This window comes from Protobothrops mucrosquamatus, unplaced genomic scaffold, assembly GCF_001527695.2.
Source record: "Protobothrops mucrosquamatus isolate PMUCROS unplaced genomic scaffold, P.Mucros_1.0 scaffold585, whole genome shotgun sequence".
Taxonomy (NCBI): Eukaryota; Metazoa; Chordata; class Lepidosauria; order Squamata; family Viperidae; genus Protobothrops; species Protobothrops mucrosquamatus.
Genome location: NW_015386885.1, coordinates 203,461 through 220,505, shown reverse-complemented (window position 1 = coordinate 220,505; position 17,045 = coordinate 203,461). Strand labels below are relative to the sequence as shown.

General features: G+C 36.2%; 1 protein-coding gene across 2 annotated transcripts; it reads left to right on the top strand.

The window, feature by feature from the left end:
• The first annotated feature begins 4,611 nt into the window (after positions 1-4,611).
• LOC107288760 (alcohol dehydrogenase 1) lies at positions 4,612-16,835 on the top strand. Of its 2 annotated transcripts, XM_015817407.1 has the most exons (9): positions 4,612-4,920; positions 8,489-8,590; positions 9,395-9,536; positions 11,855-11,942; positions 12,042-12,264; positions 13,050-13,310; positions 14,002-14,137; positions 14,679-14,817; positions 15,850-16,835. In XM_015817407.1, the coding sequence occupies exons 1-9, from the start codon at positions 4,903-4,905 to the stop codon at positions 15,872-15,874; spliced, it is 1,134 nt and encodes a 377-aa protein (XP_015672893.1). In that variant the 5' UTR covers positions 4,612-4,902; the 3' UTR covers positions 15,875-16,835. The 2 variants fall into 2 exon arrangements, with proteins under 2 accessions (XP_015672893.1, XP_015672892.1); XM_015817406.1 differs by lacking the exon at positions 15,850-16,835 and having other exon boundaries at positions 14,679-15,026.
• The last annotated feature ends 210 nt before the right edge of the window (positions 16,836-17,045 follow it).

Below are 17,045 nucleotides of genomic sequence, written 5' to 3'. Positions count from 1 at the left end.
CTGTCTGAGCATGGTGCCTAATGATGTTATCTAGTTTGGGTAATGAAACAGAGCACTAAAGATCCAGTTATCTTGTTTAGCCAGAGATCAAGGGGGAGGGGGGCTTGAATTTTAACTTTCCCTGGTTTTAGCCCAATACCTCAATCATTGCACTTACCATTAAACAGCCTGGGTGCCTCTGCCATATAATCTTATATCAAAAGATGTGAGACTTACTCTTGCTTTGTCTCCTGTTCATGCTTCCTTATCATCCATAGGTTATTGTGCTGAATGGAACTGTTCCAATCATGCCAATTCTGAGTTTAGAGTCAGTGGAACTAGATACCAAAGCATCTATCAGCAGCTCCAGTAATTGTTGTATATGTGCTTAATTGTATCATACAAACCTAATCAAAAGAAAAATACAAATACAATAGCATCAGTGGATCAACACTGCTTCCAAATGTATAAGCTTAGCAATTTTTTTTAAAAGGGGGGGCTGGAAAGGCATTATAAATGGAACAAATGCCTGCTGGGTAATATTTTTGCCAGTCACTCTCTCTCAGGTAATATTTGAGCCAGTCACTCTCTCTCAGCCCAACTCATCTCACAGGGTTTTTGTTATGGGGAACATAGGTAGAAGAATGAGCATTAGATATGTTTGCCACCTGAATTTGTTTATAAAAAGAGTAACAATGGGATATAAATTAAATAGATAAATAAATGCAACATTTGACTATATTAAAGTTTTCTTCCTTGACTTTTGGTTGCAAAAAGTTAATTTAAATTTGGCAATGCCTAGCAATAAGAGCAATCATTTGTCATAAATTGTGTCCATATTTTCCATTGCAGTAGATATCATCCATTTCCCTGGTGGCGCAGTGGTTAGAATGCAGTATTGCAGGCTAACTCTGCCAGTGCCAGGAGTTTGATTCTGACCAGTTCAAGGTTGACTTAGCCTTCCATCCTTCTGAGGTTGGTAAAATGAGGACCCAGATTGTTGGAGGCAATATGCTGATGATGTAAACTGCTCAGAGAGTAAAGCACTGTAAAGCACTATGAAGTGGTGTATGTCTGTGCTATTGCTATTTTCCCTCCAAATCTATCAAATAAATTTTAAGTATTGAAGATCTGCATCTATAACATAAAGCAATAAATCTCAAAGTCATTCTGATATCAACCCGAAAACCAGCAATTGTGGACAAGACCAAACCATGCTGTTACAGTCTCAGTAGCATAAATCAGCCTTCCCCATATCAAGTGCCTTTCAGATGTGTGGGCTTCAAATTCCAGATTACCAGTTGGAGATTATGCAAATTGAAGTCCAACATTTGCAGAGCACCCAGTTTGGAAAAGCTTGATCAAACTGGACATTAAGAATGGTTTGCCAATGGTATTCCTTTATAATTAACTTTTAATGTTATATTTTAACTATTCTTGTCCTTTTTAAAAATTTTACATTTGGTTATCCTGTTTTAACATTTTATATGTTAATATTTTATTTGTACACCATCCAGAGTCCCTCTGAGAGGTAGATGGGTGATTTCTATAATAAATGAATGAATGAATAAAATCACTGTCTGGGCTCCAGAATTAAGATAGGATATGACACTTATAATAAATTGCTGGCTAAAACTTCAGAGGCTACTGAAAAGTTACTGAAAGCTTAATTTGGGTAATAGTTTGGAGTAGATAAGAGATCAAAAGATTTTACCTTATTTTGAAAAGAGAAAAGATGAAAAAAAACCTTTTCAAATGATACAAGTCATTTTGTTTGGCCTTATATGAAGTGAAACCATTTATGTTGTGTGGGCTTTTGTTGATGACAGAACAAAAATAGGATTTTTATATTGTCTTTTGATCACCCGGTTAGATATTGGAAGCCTTGAACAAACTGGAGCAAATCTGGGGACTCGTACTAAAGGAAGAAGAATGATTTGAGTGTCAAAGGCAATTCTAAAAACACTTTCATTTAAGTAGAATTGGATGCTGTTTTGCATTATGCACCGCTAGTAAAAAAAAATATGCTGATTTGAGAAGAAAATGTTTTAGAAAAAAATGACATGACCATTTTTCACACTTAACAACCATTGCACTGCACACAGAGAATTATCCCTTCTACCCACCCATCCCCTCTCTCCCCCCCCCCCCCCCCCTGNCCCCCCCCCCCCTGCCATGAGTCCTCAAAGCCGGAAAAGTTGGGGACCGCTGATTTAAACAACCAGCCTCTATATCTTTCCCATAATCAGGGAAGAGTCCTGCGTCCTTCATGCAAATATTGTAAGAAAGAGAACCAGAATATCGATCATAATGTACACAAATACACATTAATGTTAAAGTGAAAATATTTTACTTGCTGCAATTCTTGTACACCCCTTACATCTCAATAAAACTTGCTATAATTGTGGCTGAAAGAGAAAAAGACAAAATGCCAGCATTTTATAGCAGGAGGTGTGTTTTTTTGTAGAATACTGGTCATGATTTCTGTAAAGTCCTTGATTCATGACCCAGTGATTTACTCAAATCAGACAGAAATTCAATTTATGCATGATATTAGATCATGTTTATTGGGTTGCTGAACAAGTCACAATTAGGTAGTTTACAGTATATGCCATGCTGAGCAATAAACCATTTTTTTAATTTATCACAAATGATTTTATGTAACTTAAATCATTTTGCCTCTAAACAAATCACAAGCAAAAATACAGTAACATCAATATATAGTAGTCACAAAAAACCCCATAACCATATACTGTTAAATCATGTAACAAATTCAAAATAATAATTCCTAGTATTAGCCCCTTATTCATCTTGGGTACGTTCAACTGTTTACAACCTATGAAAAAGATACTTTCTAAATATCAGGAGTGATAATACAGTTCTTGTTCTTGGTGGTAAAACTTTTTATAGGAGGGACCTATTACAGAAAATGCTTCCCCAGTTCCTTCCCACTGCACCCCAATAACAAACAATCAGCTCTTAAGCCACATAGGATTTTATATAACCAGTATCCTGAATAGGGTCTGGGATCAGACAAACTACTGATTCAACTCCTGTATCATTTGTGTTATAAAGCAGTATCAGGCTGTGGACATTTTGGCTAGCTACAGTTTCCCGATGATGTTGAAAGGCAGGCTTGTGGGGAGTGAATTAATGGTCCAAATGTAAAGTGATGAGGGCATGATGATGGTTGCCAGCATCCCCTGTTCCAGAAATGGGCACACAACTGGTGCACCAACTGAAGCGGAGCATAACTTCCAATTGTTTTTCCAATAGGAGCTGAGTGTCCTAGAGATTATGCTGTATCTATCTATCTATCTATCTATCTATCTATCTATCTATCTATCTATCTATCTATCTATCTATCTATCTATCTATCTATCTATCTATCTATCTATCTATCTATCTATCCAGTGGTGGGATTCAAATATGTGGACAACCGGTTCAGTGTGTGGATGCCGCTTCCAGAAGTCTGGGCAACAAATTAGCTACCGGTTCTGCCAAAGTGGTGCAAACCTGCTGAATCCCACCACTGCATCTATCTACTGTATCTGTCTATCTCCCTCCTGGTTAAAATATATTTTATATATTTATATATTTTATATAATATATTAAATATATTATAACATTATTCATGATTTAATTCAAGTTTTTCTTTATTTAAACCATTTTAGTTTTTTAGTGAAGCTTTTTTTCTTTTCTCATTTTGTTTTTGAAAATTTTCTCTCCTGTATTGTGCCAGCCAAGTACATTTCTACCAGGAATCAGAAACTGCTGCAATAATTCCATATTCAAGTGTGATTGCTACAGTTGTGGTTTATGCATCAATTCTATTCACTGACTGCAGTGGCACCTCCCTTTAGGCTGTTTTATTTGGCTAAATTTTGCCTAGAACATTCTACGCTAGCTGTGTTTGTGTAATATATTGACCCACGGACTAGTCAAATATATTTCAGTCTAGAATATTGTGCAAACATAACCAGAAGAGTTAGTTTATAATTCAATGTATTGGGCCAATACAGAATACATTGTAGCCTTGATTCCAATAACACATTAATAGAATTGGACAATTATTTTAAGTTAATAATAAAAATGGGGTAATTGAATTAATCTTAAGAAGCCATGGATTAATGAATAAAGTAAGTCAACTATGGTTAAGCATATCATGCAAATTCAGCTTTGTGTGGCCATTTTCTGTGAGTAGTCATTTAATGTTTAATGTTTCACAAGGCAATGTACTTTTGCAGCTAATTAGTGTTGCACATGCTGGGAATTTTGCTAAAATCTATAAAAAAAGAAGTGCTGCTTTTCTATTTATATTATTTGTCATATGAACTGTCATTTGTTTTAATAAATCTTTGCCTTGGCAAACGTGTATGTATAATGCAAACCTAATAGCTATTCCACAAGGACTAATGTTTCTCAATTATGATCCTATGGGGACATCAAACCTGTGGGATTAATATAGTTGTTTAAATGCATCATATAATCTACAGTATATTTATCCTTTATGTAAGTAATTTAAGCAAGAGAACATCAGTCAAAGATGTTTGTGTTTTGTTCTGTTGGTTTTTTGTTTTTTGTTTTTGCTGGTACAGACTAATTCAGAAACTTTTTTGGAACTCAGCCCTGAGATCTATATGCTTTTAGAATCTCACTTCTGGGTCTAGATGGCAGTTATCTTTGGATAGCTAGTCCAGAGGGAGTTTGTTTTAAACAAAACTCTTGGAAAACATTGAAGTTCTTAGTATAGTTGCAAGGGAACCCTCCCCTTCCTGAGCTGACCTATCATAGATTAAACATTTTATGTGTTGTACAGGGTGGAGAAAAGTTGCTCATTTATCTCTCAGAGCCAAAATAATCAAGGAGAGAAGTCATTTATAGAAGAGCTAGGACAGATTCTAAGCAGGGATCCTGGAATACATGGCGACTGCTGGGAAGGTAAGGAAGACTCTTAATCAAAATCTGCATGAACAGCATATGTACATGGTTATTAGACCACTTCTACAATGGAAGAATTAAGTGTTCCAAAAAAATGTATGGAACATTTTGTGAATTTCACTTGTGCTGATTCACTCGATGCTCTGCAAAGGTCAGGCTTGAAGAACCATTCAACACTTGAGCCTGACAAGTAAAAATTAAGCATTCTAGAGTATTGTTGAAATGATTTAAAAATCTGTCGTGGGTAAGAAAATAGTCATTTGGTTGCTTTATTAGAGTATAGTATTCTTAACCTTCACCTGAACTGTAGGCAGAAAAATCTTTCATGTGCTTATAGTACTAAGACTTAGTGCTGTCTATGGAGTATTTAAAAACACTCACAATGTCTTCTTCCGATATACTGGACTACTCGAGTCATTTCAAGATTGCACTGGAGATGTTGGTTAGAGATAATGGGAATCATGATCCATCCTGTAGTACCAGAATGGGGTAGAAATCTGTGCTGTTGTGTTTGCTATTATTTTGCTCTGCTGAGGAATTTCAAGGATGAGAACAGGACCAGCATCATCTAAGCCCCGTGGACAAGTGTTAGCTCCCAAATGTGTTATTAGGCGGTTTCACCTTGGGAGCTTTAAATGTACCACGTTTGATTTAAACTGGTAGTCTTTTCATTCAAAATGTTTGGTAATGTAAATGTGGACAAACCTTTGTTCTTCACCATGCAGAAGACCAACATTATGGACAGCTAGTTTGGTCTAGTGGGGAAGGCACCAGGCTAGAAACCAAGAGACTGTGAGTTTTAATCCCACTTTAGGTTTGAAAGCCAACTGAGTGATTTTGGGCCAGTCACTCTCTCTCAGCCCAACTTACCTCACAGGGCTGTTGTTGTAGGGAAAATAGGAGGGAGAAAAGGCTTAGATATGTTTGCCACTTTGAGTTATTTATAAAAATAATAAAAGGGGATGAAAAAAATTAAAAAATAAAGAAATCTTATTTTTTTTCTTGCCGTGCAGAAAACTAATTGAATCTCACTGCAGTTTAAGAGAAATGTGCCAAGAGCAAACAAAAGTTCTGTGTGTGTGTGTGTGTGTGTGTGTGTGTGTGTAATGTTTGTGCTTCCAGAATAATGTTTAAAGCAGAGTTTTCAGTCAGAAATCTTTGGATTTAGAGCTAACACTTCTCATTCTTAGAATCTCTTTTCTGTGGCTTTATAAGCTCATGTAAATACGGGAACAACTTTTCCTCTTTCTTTTCTTTTGCATTTATGGTACGAGACTCTCAAGTAACTTTTTTTACTTAGTAATAAATTATAATGGATTTAAAGTATTATGACTTGCAAACTCTGCCCAGTGTAAAAGAGAACTACTTTGAGACAGTGAATGTATGTGTGCTTGAGGTAAGGGAAACCCATTTCTTACAGGTAAACAGAGATTGTACAATTATAATCAGATTAGAAATGGAACCTGGGAGTAATTGCAATGCACATATAGCTGTACATGCTAGGCATCCCTTTCTTGTTTATGCTATGTAATCCTTTATTGTGTGTGCCTGTTGTGTGTCTTCAAGTCAGTTGGTGGTGGTTAAGGCTCCTGGTTAAGGCCTGGAGCCTTAACCACTACACCAAACTGGTTTATAAGTAAATTAAGTTGTGTTATTACCTACCTACTTACTTATGTACTAACTAACCTACTTCTGTTTGTCTATTCTATCTGGTATTTACAAACTATTTTTTGGCAACAGGTGGAAGTTAAAATTTACAAACTATTTTTTGGCAACAGGTGGAAGTTCTGTTGCATTTCCAGATAGAGATAAATACATATGCCAATTTTCTTTGTCTAAGAAACGTTTTCTTCGTTTCTAATTTTTGTTCAGTTAAATTGGTATGGAAGGGGCTTTTCTTCCCAAAGAACCTGACTTCATATATGTATATAAACATGTTTTTATGAACATCTTTCCATGGATATTTAATTGCAATTCTATATATTATATTTGCAAGCATATCTCGTAACATAAGGCAGACCTTCCCTGATAAATATTTTTTTTTCATTTGGTGAACCCATTACAGATCACAAATATTAAGCTGCAATTGTATGCACACTTAATTGAAAGCAAACCCCATTTAACATTCTGCATAAATATGACTAGAGGCATCCCTCCTCCCACTGCTGACTCATCTATAACCCTGCAGAAAACTAAATTAGCATAGATTTTGTAGTCTTGATTGCAATCTGAATTGCCTTTCTTCCAGCTTGCAGATCAACAATAGTGTCCTCATGTCCCATGCCAGAAAAGCTGCCTTCACTTCTCTCACTCCTCAGGGTCACCAGATGATAGAGAAACCATCTGCTGCAACATTAGTATAATGATGATGGTTTTGACATATCAGTATCTGCCTCCTTTTCTCTGAGCAGGCTCCACTTTGCCTGCCTGGTGAGCATGGATTGAGCCATCTTTCAGAACTTAACTTATCATCTCCTCTGCCCTCTGGAGAGAGGCAAGAGGAATCTGTTTACCTATCCGGACTGTGTTCTCATGGATCAGCTGCTTGGTAGGTTCAGATATTCTCAGCCATTAAACCTCAAAAATAAACTATAGAACCTGATTGAGAGGATGGGTACAGTAGCAGAGAGTGTGCTGGCCTTCTCTCACATTTCTTTTTGTACCCATTCCTTCTACTTCTGCTTGTCAACTGCTATGAGGACTGATCCAAAACTTAGTTTGGATACATAGTAGGTACAGTGGAAAAGCCCAGCTTAAAAAAAAACCTATTCTCCCATTGTGCACACCACAGTTCTCCTAGTAATGTAGTAAAATGAACAATTGCTGGAATAATGATTTGTCTGCATAATTGCTAGAATAATGATGTAATGCATAATCACTGGGAAAGTTCTGTGTCAGTAATATGTGACTAACCAAATGCGCATTGCACATAGATACTTTGTATGTAGCAAAACCAACCATTGTATGCCCATGAGAAACGATCCTAATGTATTACAATGTGTATTACAATGTGTAGTCCTTTGTTCCTAAGAAAAGGAAAGTATAAAACTGAAGTCTAATCCCGCCCTCCTTGTTCAGAATTGCCTGTCTTTATGCTTCTGAACCTGCGCAAATAAACCTCTCTGCTAACACCCTCTGGAATTCTTAAGAGTCCTTTCGTTTTCCACAAGACTGGAGCAGGGGTAAGCAACCTTGGCTCTTTTTATGACTCGTGGGGTTCAACTCCCAGAATTCCTGAGCCAACCATGCTGGCTCAGGAATTCTGGGAGTTGAAGTCCATGAGTCATAAAAGAGCCAAGGTTGCCTACCCCTGTCCTAGAGGCAAGAGGAATGTGTCCACCCCCTTCTAAAGTGGACAATAGGTACTAGTTAATTCCACTTCCCACTGATAGAAGGTTGGTGAAGAAATTCAAATTTTACCCATGATAAAACTGCCATAACTTTTTGAAGTTTAACTGCCTTCTTTTCCTGGTTCAACAGTTCTGTCATTTCTCTGGCTTACAAGATATATTCTGACAGTATATTTGCTCATTCCCCTGACTTCTTTTGATGGTCTGTGTGTACACAGGTGATTAAATGTAAAGCTGCAGTCATCTGGGAACCAGGCAAAGCATTTTCGATTGAAGAGATAGAAGTAGCACCACCAAAGAGCCATGAAATCCGAGTGAAGGTAAAAAAAGGCGTACATCCCCTACAATGAATAAATTATTATTGTAATAAAATTTGGAATTATCTTGTATCTAAACTTTTAAGACTTGCTGGAAAGACCAGGGAGACAATGGCTTAGGAAAACATAAATAACAAACAAGACTTGAACCAAGATGCTGCTATCCAGAATTTTGCTGTTGGTGGTTGCTCTACTAATCATCCAGTTCTTGTTGTCTTTTTTCAAGGGTTTTCCTTCAGGATCGTTTTGGAATAAATGTTTTGTATTGCTGACAGCTTCTTGACCTCCCTTTTGTGCATGGATATAGGCCTGCTTGTGAAATAGGTTCTTGACTACATCACATTATTGATAGTCCATAGAGATAGAACAAGACAAGCAATAGAACTGTTGTACTCTAAAGAAAAAGAAAAGATGCAAATCATCAGATTCTGCATCAATAAATATTCTGCATCCAGAATGATCAAGATTTGTATACACTTTATAGAACCAGTTTTTAATGAGACCACAGTTCAAATTTTGTTAACACTCAAAACAAATTATTTTGAAAAGTACAACCCATAAATTTGATGTTCTTTCTTGTGATCTCCAGACAAACTAAAACTCCTAAGTCTTCCTTCCTTTAACTGTGTTACTGCTATGTGGCTTGATTGGGAGGATTGTCCTGTTTGAAGACATCCACAAAGCATCTGCTGGATTCACTGTGCAAAGAGAATGCTGGATTAGATAGGCTTTGGGTCTGGTAAAGCTTTTTAGGTGAAAGTATGAATTGGACCTAACCACTGAAATGACGTACTCTTATCTGCACAGATGGTAGCCACTGGGATCTGTCGGACCGATGATCATGTATGGAAAGGTGTTTTTTCAAACATAGACTACCCTGTTATTGGGGGCCATGAAGGAGCAGGCATCGTTGAAAGTATTGGACCAGACGTCACTTGTGTAAAACCAGGTAAGGATGAGATAGAGAAGTTATTCATATTGGATAGCACAATACTATGAATTTCAGGCAATTTTGAAGAGGCATCTATATTTTGAAATATTCCAAAGGGATCAGGTTCTTTATTCTCTTTCGATAATAATTACAAAAGGCCACACTCCTTGAATGCACACATATACTGCACTATATATATTACAACATTGTAGGTTGTTCAGAAGAACTTAATGCGTATGAAGGCCTATATCAGCTAAACTGGCAGCTATGACTTGATATTGTTGTGTATATTATAATAATATCCTAGGTACTTGGGAAGTACTCAAAAAGTGAACGCCGTATCCAGTCTAAACATCTGGGTGATTGTGCAACCAACCATAAATTATTAAATCTGTATATGGCATCCGACAACAGCTCTTAGTTGCTCACAATAGTCAAGCAAAGACATTACAAACAAATGAATAAATGATAAAGGATTAAATTATGCCAAGCAAAAAAACCTATTTTTTCTACCAATTCTCATTCAATTAAGAAGAATATTCATAGCTAAATGAGGGATCCTAAGGACTCTCTGAGCAGAGAGTGGCAAGGACCCCTCAGTTCGCATTCAATTCAATAAAATGAAAAGGGTATTCAAATTTTCTTACAAATAAGAAAAGATTGTTGGTGGATTTCCTATATGTGGAACCTTGTTTTTGTTATAGCTATAAGCCTCTGCTCCTAACCAGAATTACGCCAAAATGATAAAACGTGTCTAAAATGTCCCAGTGCAACAGGGACAGAGTTTGTGTTGTGACAGTGTGATACAGATTTTGTCCCTTCTCCCCTTCCTGCACATATCTGTGAAGACAGCAAGAGATGTAAGTTAACATTCTGTTTTTCATTGTGAAAGCTTATTTCCAGTAATCTGCAACCTCTTTTGCTTCTCTCAGTTCAATTTAATTTCAGAGTAAGACATTTAAGGAAACTGATTTTTCAGTATAGGAAGTGGCTGCCAAGGAGGTTTCAGAATGATGGAAAATAGTGACATCAGCAACAGGACCTTCTTCCACTTTGAACAATTATTTTCCATTTTCTCTGTGCAAGGAAAGTAATGTTATACTAGTTTTAGTCCAAATACTGTACCTTTGGAGGCAAACTTCACTGTTTACAAACACATTTAAAAATAACATGTTTTTTTTGGTAAAAATTATTTACATAAGATTCAAATCTTGCACAAATGCAAGCATGATACCTCTCTATTCTTAAAAAATGCTGTACCAATGGCAGTTCACGCCTAAACAGATGAATTATCCTAAAACTCTATGGGGGTCAGTCTTTGGACATGACTAGAAGCTGTAGCTGATCCATAGTCAACATCCCTTTGCAAGCTAGCAAAATCACAGCACTGTTTACCAGTAGGTTTCCAGGCCCAAGTTAAAGAGTTGGTCATATCTATATGGAGAACTGTATGGAGTAGCACCAGGGTACATCATGAAGTGCCTTGCCAAGCAGGTCCACTAAATCCCTTTGAAGTTAGAGTCATGAACCACGGAGGCCTTTTCTGCTGCAGCTCATACACAATAGAATTCTCCACTCCTGGAGGTCCATGCCCCCTGCCTTCATGGCATTTTAAAAAGGGGAAGGGGCCTAAATGGCCATACTTTACCAAGTTTTTTCAGAGTTCCAATAGTTTTTTCTGAACTGTTTTATATTTTTAATCTGTCGTATCTCACCCAAACTCTTCTAAAAGGTAGGCTGTAAAAACTGTAAATAAATAACAAAACCATCCCATTTTTTCAATACTTCTCAAGGGTCTGGGGAAAAAAGTTGCAGCTGCTTAAAAAAATATGTTAAACAGTTGACTTCTTAAAACAGCAGCATCTTTCTTCCTGACTTGTGCAAAAGCCTAAAAAAAATAAGCTGTTTTGAAGAATAGCAAAGAGGTGATGACCTCAGGTCTGAAATACATCTCACGAATTAATTTCTATGTACATAACCTTAATATTATGAATCCTTGAACTTTTATTAACATACTATGGGATTTTTAACACAAAAAGATCAGATTAGGACAGATCATCTGAAGAAGACATAATTAAGAAAATTTTGGACTATGCAGAAATGGATAGGCTCACATTGAAAATGAAGGGGAAGCAAGATTCAGAATATTTTCAAGCATGGGAATTTTTTTATAAATGGTTAGAAAAACGGAATAAAGGGTAGGAATGGAAATTGTATTACTCTTAATGTTAAACACATAAACCCAGACAACGTGTTGCTTATTAAATACTAAGATTGTTACTGTAAAAATTAATACAATATACATTAAAAAAGGACTGATTTTTATTCCCTGCAAGGTGACAAAGTCATTCCTCTCTGTGTCCCTCAATGTGGACAATGTGACTGCTGCTTGAGTCCAAAAGCTAACTGCTGTCTCAAATCCCAGTAAGTTTATTGTATTACTTATTTGGGTTTTTCAGTTACAGTGACAATTTCTGATCAATCCAGTTTATGACAAACACTGACTTAAATCTTCTCAAACAGCATTTATAAAGCTTTTCAAAGTCTGATGCCAGATGGAACCAGCAGGTTCACCTGCCGGGGAAAACAGATTCATCACTTCCTGTGGATAAGCACCTTTTCTGAATACACAGTGATGCCAGAAGCATCTATTGTAAGAATTGACGATGACGCTCCTCTAGATAAAGTTTGTCTCTTTGGCTGTGGCTTTTCTACTGGCTATGGGGCTGCCATCAATTGTGCCAAGGTAAGAAGAACTTCATGCTTCCTGCATAGGATGAAAGAAGAGTTTGTTCCATATCTTCTAGAAATAAATCTTGATTTGTTTGGCTTTTGCTGTAGTCTGTGGTATAAATATAGCTACTATAGTTTGAGTAATCCTGATCTACTGTGGTTGATTTACATTGTAAGTATGGTGTTAATTTGTAAACCAGAGGTTAACTTGATGTCAGTCTCTGGCATGTTTGATTTTGGCTTGCTATATCTTGTGAATCCAATTATCAAGATTTGTAAATCATGGTTTCGTGGCTTAGTACAACAGAGTTGCAAACAATGACTTATTGTAACATGGAAACTCAATCATGGGTCTAAATGCCCAAGTATTGCAAGGATATCTTGCTGCTAGTTTGGAAACAGAGAAGTAATGTCAAACATCCTTATCAATTTATTACACATCATGCAATAAATTATATTTTCTACATTCTCTCCAGGTTATACCTTTTCTTATATATATATATATTCCAACCTTCTTGTTATATTCTATTGGTTGATTTCGTGGTACTGCCCTTTTTTCTTGAAACTAAAACTATTTTTATTGCATCCTGCTCAATTTTATTTATTTTACTTATTAAATTGATATGCTACCCATCTTGTGGTTTGAGGTGACTCTGAGTGACTCTGAGTTTTATGTCCATGTTTGCCTTCTTGTCCTAGGCTTTGCTAGTTCTCATGCCATCTTCATCCATCCAGCTCCTGGTTTTGTTTGGGTGTCTTCCAACACAAGATTCTTCTTTGTGTGATTTTTTTTTTCAGGTTGAGCCTGGTTCTTCCTGTGCCATCTTTGGCTTAGGAGGTGTTGGTTTGTCTGTGATCATGGGTTGTAAAGCAGCTGGAGCATCCAGGATTATTGGGATTGACATCAACAAAGATAAATTTATGAAGGCCAAAGAATTAGGAGCCACTGAGTGCATCTGCCCCCAAGATTTTGAGAAGCCAATTCACGAGGTGCTTGTGCAGAAGACTGGTCTTGGTGTGGACTATACATTTGAAGTGATTGGACGCGTTGACACAGAAGTATGTGATTTGTGTTGGTAATAATTTCATAGTTTCAAATTTCCATTTTGTAGCAGAAAGCACCTTCAGATATTAGGATTAACATTCAAGCAGAAAATATTCTAGTATCTTGTAGTCACATATTCTATATTTTTCCATCTTCTGGGAAAAAATGCAAATGTTAAATATATGTCCCAACACATGCACACTTTGGTATCCTTGTAATAGTATCTGTGAGTCACATCTGGGATTATGATGACCTAGTACTTGTGAGTCACATCTGGGATTATGATAATAAATAATCTCATTGTCCTCCTCTTCTTCTTCTGTTACCCAGAGGACAAATGAGCAAACTGACATATTGGTTAGTCCTTCCAGTTACAATTATATACTGCCCATATTTTGACACTAGGTAAAAGAAAGAAGTGAGGAGAAAGAGGTACCTTGTTCCAGCAAGAAAGAGAGGTCACCCACCCAAACAACGAAACCCCTTTATCTGAATGAAACTATTGACCATCTTTAACTCTCGATTCAGAATGCTGAGTCAGATGCACTAAGGTTGATTTCCACTCTTGGATGTAGCTGTCTGCTCTTTTTTTTTTTTTTATAAGCAACATCTTTAGGATTATGTTCAAGCTATCCATGGAAAACTTAGACAACAGTCTCTTTGTTCACTTTAATTTTAGCTTGTTTTTCTTTATGTCTTAAATAGGTCAGTGCCCTTGCATCTTCCCACCTGGGTCATGGGATTTGTGTGCTGGTGGGGGCACCTCCTGCAAAATCACAGCTCTCTTTTGACCCTTCTCTCCTACTCACAGGAAGGAAACTAATAGGCTGTTTGATTGGAGGTACACATTGGCTAATGTGGGTCATAAGATACCTCTAACCAGTATGTGCATGTGATTCATTTTTCAAAATAAGATGTGTAGTTTCAGATTGGTCCAGCTTGGTATAAAATTGTATAAAGTTGTCTTGACTCTTCTAAGGAATTCTATCTACCACCTGCTTAGTTTAATTGTCTCCCATTTCCTATTGCTGAATTTAAGCAGAGAGTAGGGGCTTTGGTGAGGAAATGCTGTTTTGGTCAAGATTCTCAATATCTTAATTATTATTAACCACAGGTTTCTTAAGAAATGACATTATAATGAAAAATGAATAACAAACACTAGCCCCTTTTCTAGTATAACAGCATTTATCATTGTTAGTATTATGATATAATTTTGAGAAATGCATACAGTTCAGCTTTCACCACCTAATGTTCTCCAATTGCATCATTTCAATATTTTGAAAAACAAATTTATTATAGATACAGCAGAGTTGGTGATGCTGAAAAAAAACTTAAATGAATAACTCACTTAGTATTCCTATTTGTTTTCTTTTAAAACCCAGGTTGGAAATTAAAAGATGCGCTCCCTAAACTTGTTTTGGATTATAAGAAAAATAAATTTAATACAGATGCATTAATATCTCATGTATTGCCTTTTGAGAAGATCAGTGAAGGATTTGAGCTTTTAATTTCTGGGGAAAGGTATGATTGTGTCAGCCCAATACAGGTTGTCACATTTTATTTCTCTTATTTTGTCAGATTGTTCTCCTAAAGATTTCATGCTGATACAGTTTCATCATTATAACTAATCTCTAAAGTACATGAAGCTGAGAAGCAGTAATGACACAAGGATAACCTGTCGTACAGATGCAAGGGAATATTTATAGAACAGGGTTGAACACCGAGGTCCTTGGTGCTCTCTGAGTTTGGAAGTTTTCTTGCAGATGTTTTATTACCAAACTAGGTAACATCATCGGTGCTAATCAGTACTAGCACTGATTATGTTATCTAGCTTGGTAATGAAACATCTACAAAAAACTAAGCTCAGAAAGCACCAAGGACCCCATGATACCCTGCAAACTTCAGAACTGTGTAGGAATTTGAATTCACATGTCTTTGATCAAGAGATCAATGTCACTTTCCAGCCCAAATAAATTGAATTTTACTGATGAAAAAACAAAGAGTTTCCATGTATTTTGGAAATGTCAAGATTGGTTTTGGCCAAATTATATAAATAAAAGATAGAATCAGTGGAAATTGTTCTTGTTATTGTACAAATTGATGATGTTGTACACTGCCTAGAGTCGCTTTTTTTTGTTTTTATGCAAATTTGACTAAATAAATATTCATTTTTGTAATATTTGTCTTTTAATGTGGATTTTTATAATTGTTGTTTTTATATTTGTTGTTATATTTGATTGCTGCATGCTGCTCAGAGCCACTCTTGGTAAGCTGGCTGGCTATACGAATTTGATTAATAAATATTCATTTTTATATTTATCTTTTAATGTGGATTTTTATATGTTTATAGAGGTTGTTTTAATATTTGTTGTTTTATTCTATCGTTGCTTACAGCCCACAGTTGCTTTTTGTGAGGTGGACAACTATATCAATGTGATTGATTGATTAATTAATGGAAATGGAGACAGAGTTATTGCAACATGATCTTAATGTACATTAATGTACATTAGGCTTTGCAAATATGTTAATCTTCCTCTTTCTTTTTTCTTTCAGCATTCGCTGCGTTTTGCTGTTTTAAAACTCCAATTTTAAGCTATCTTACAGATCTTTTGCAGTCCTGTGCAGTTTTTATAGCATCTCGATTAATACTGTACAACCATCTAATCCATGCTGAAAACGTTTATAATCAATTATATTGGCAAAGAAATATGGAAAGCCATTTAATTTATAAGTTTTTGTGGGAAAATGCTTTTGATATGCTATAAAGGCCAGCTGACTCTCCCATCGTGACTGCAAAGACCCATCCAGCTTTGCCCTGCATGCAAGACATGTTTACCATTTGGCCAAATTCAATGAAAAAGCAAAGGTGGAATCTTGAAAGTGCTTAGATTGAAGTGTCCTATTGTGTTAAACAAATGGAAACAGTACTTGTGTTATGCTGCGATAATAAATAGAATCAACTATAATCCTTTTGTTGCATGTTGGTTAACCCACTATTAAACAAATGAGATTGCTTTTTGCTATGTTTGTAGCTAGTGTGCCACCAAGATTGCCTGGTACAGATTCTATGTCATATCTCAAACATGTCTGAACTTTCTTTCTCAAATCCATACTTGGGACAATATTAGGTCAATGTGACTGCCACCACTGCCCTTTAGAACCACATTTCTTCAAAGTTTGCAAAGTCTCGACCCTGTTGTCTTTCAGGAAAGCTTCAAAAAAAGGATTTTTTTTCAAATGGGCCATGATGCAGATTGACTTTGTCTCCAAATCAGATATTTCAAGTTCAGATTATTTTGGAATTTCCTTAAGGTGCTACATTTTTATAACTGGTTCTTCTCTTTGGGTCTTCTCTTTTATGATGATAAGTTGGTTTGATTTAAAAAACAACAACAAGTCTGTATGCCACCTTGAATTGTTTTGTGATTAGGCGACTTATAAATTGAATGAATGTAGGAATGAAAGAATAAGAACAATATGTTTGGCACACATTTTTTGTGTCGCTTTGGTTGGTCATAATAAAGGCATTGATAAATTATAGATTTTGCTATTTATTTCTTTTGTGGCCTAACATAGTTGGGGTTTTTTTTTAATCTCTGGATTAAATCACAAACCCAGAGCCCCCAATACACAAAGTAGAATAATTTCCATACACTTTTGGAAAACCAAGGCACATGATCATTAGCAAGCGATAGGCAATAAGCAATAAAATATTCACACTCCTGGTAGAGGATAGCCCTCCTCAAAGG

Excerpts from the sequence above, each read along its gene's own strand:
- LOC107288760 (XM_015817406.1), top strand. Across the intron at positions 8,591-9,394 it reads GCCATGAAATCCGAGTGAAG|ATGGTAGCCACTGGGATCTG; the intron begins GTAAAAAAAGGC and ends TTATCTGCACAG. Across the intron at positions 11,943-12,041 it reads AACTGCTGTCTCAAATCCCA|CATTTATAAAGCTTTTCAAA; the intron begins GTAAGTTTATTG and ends CTTCTCAAACAG.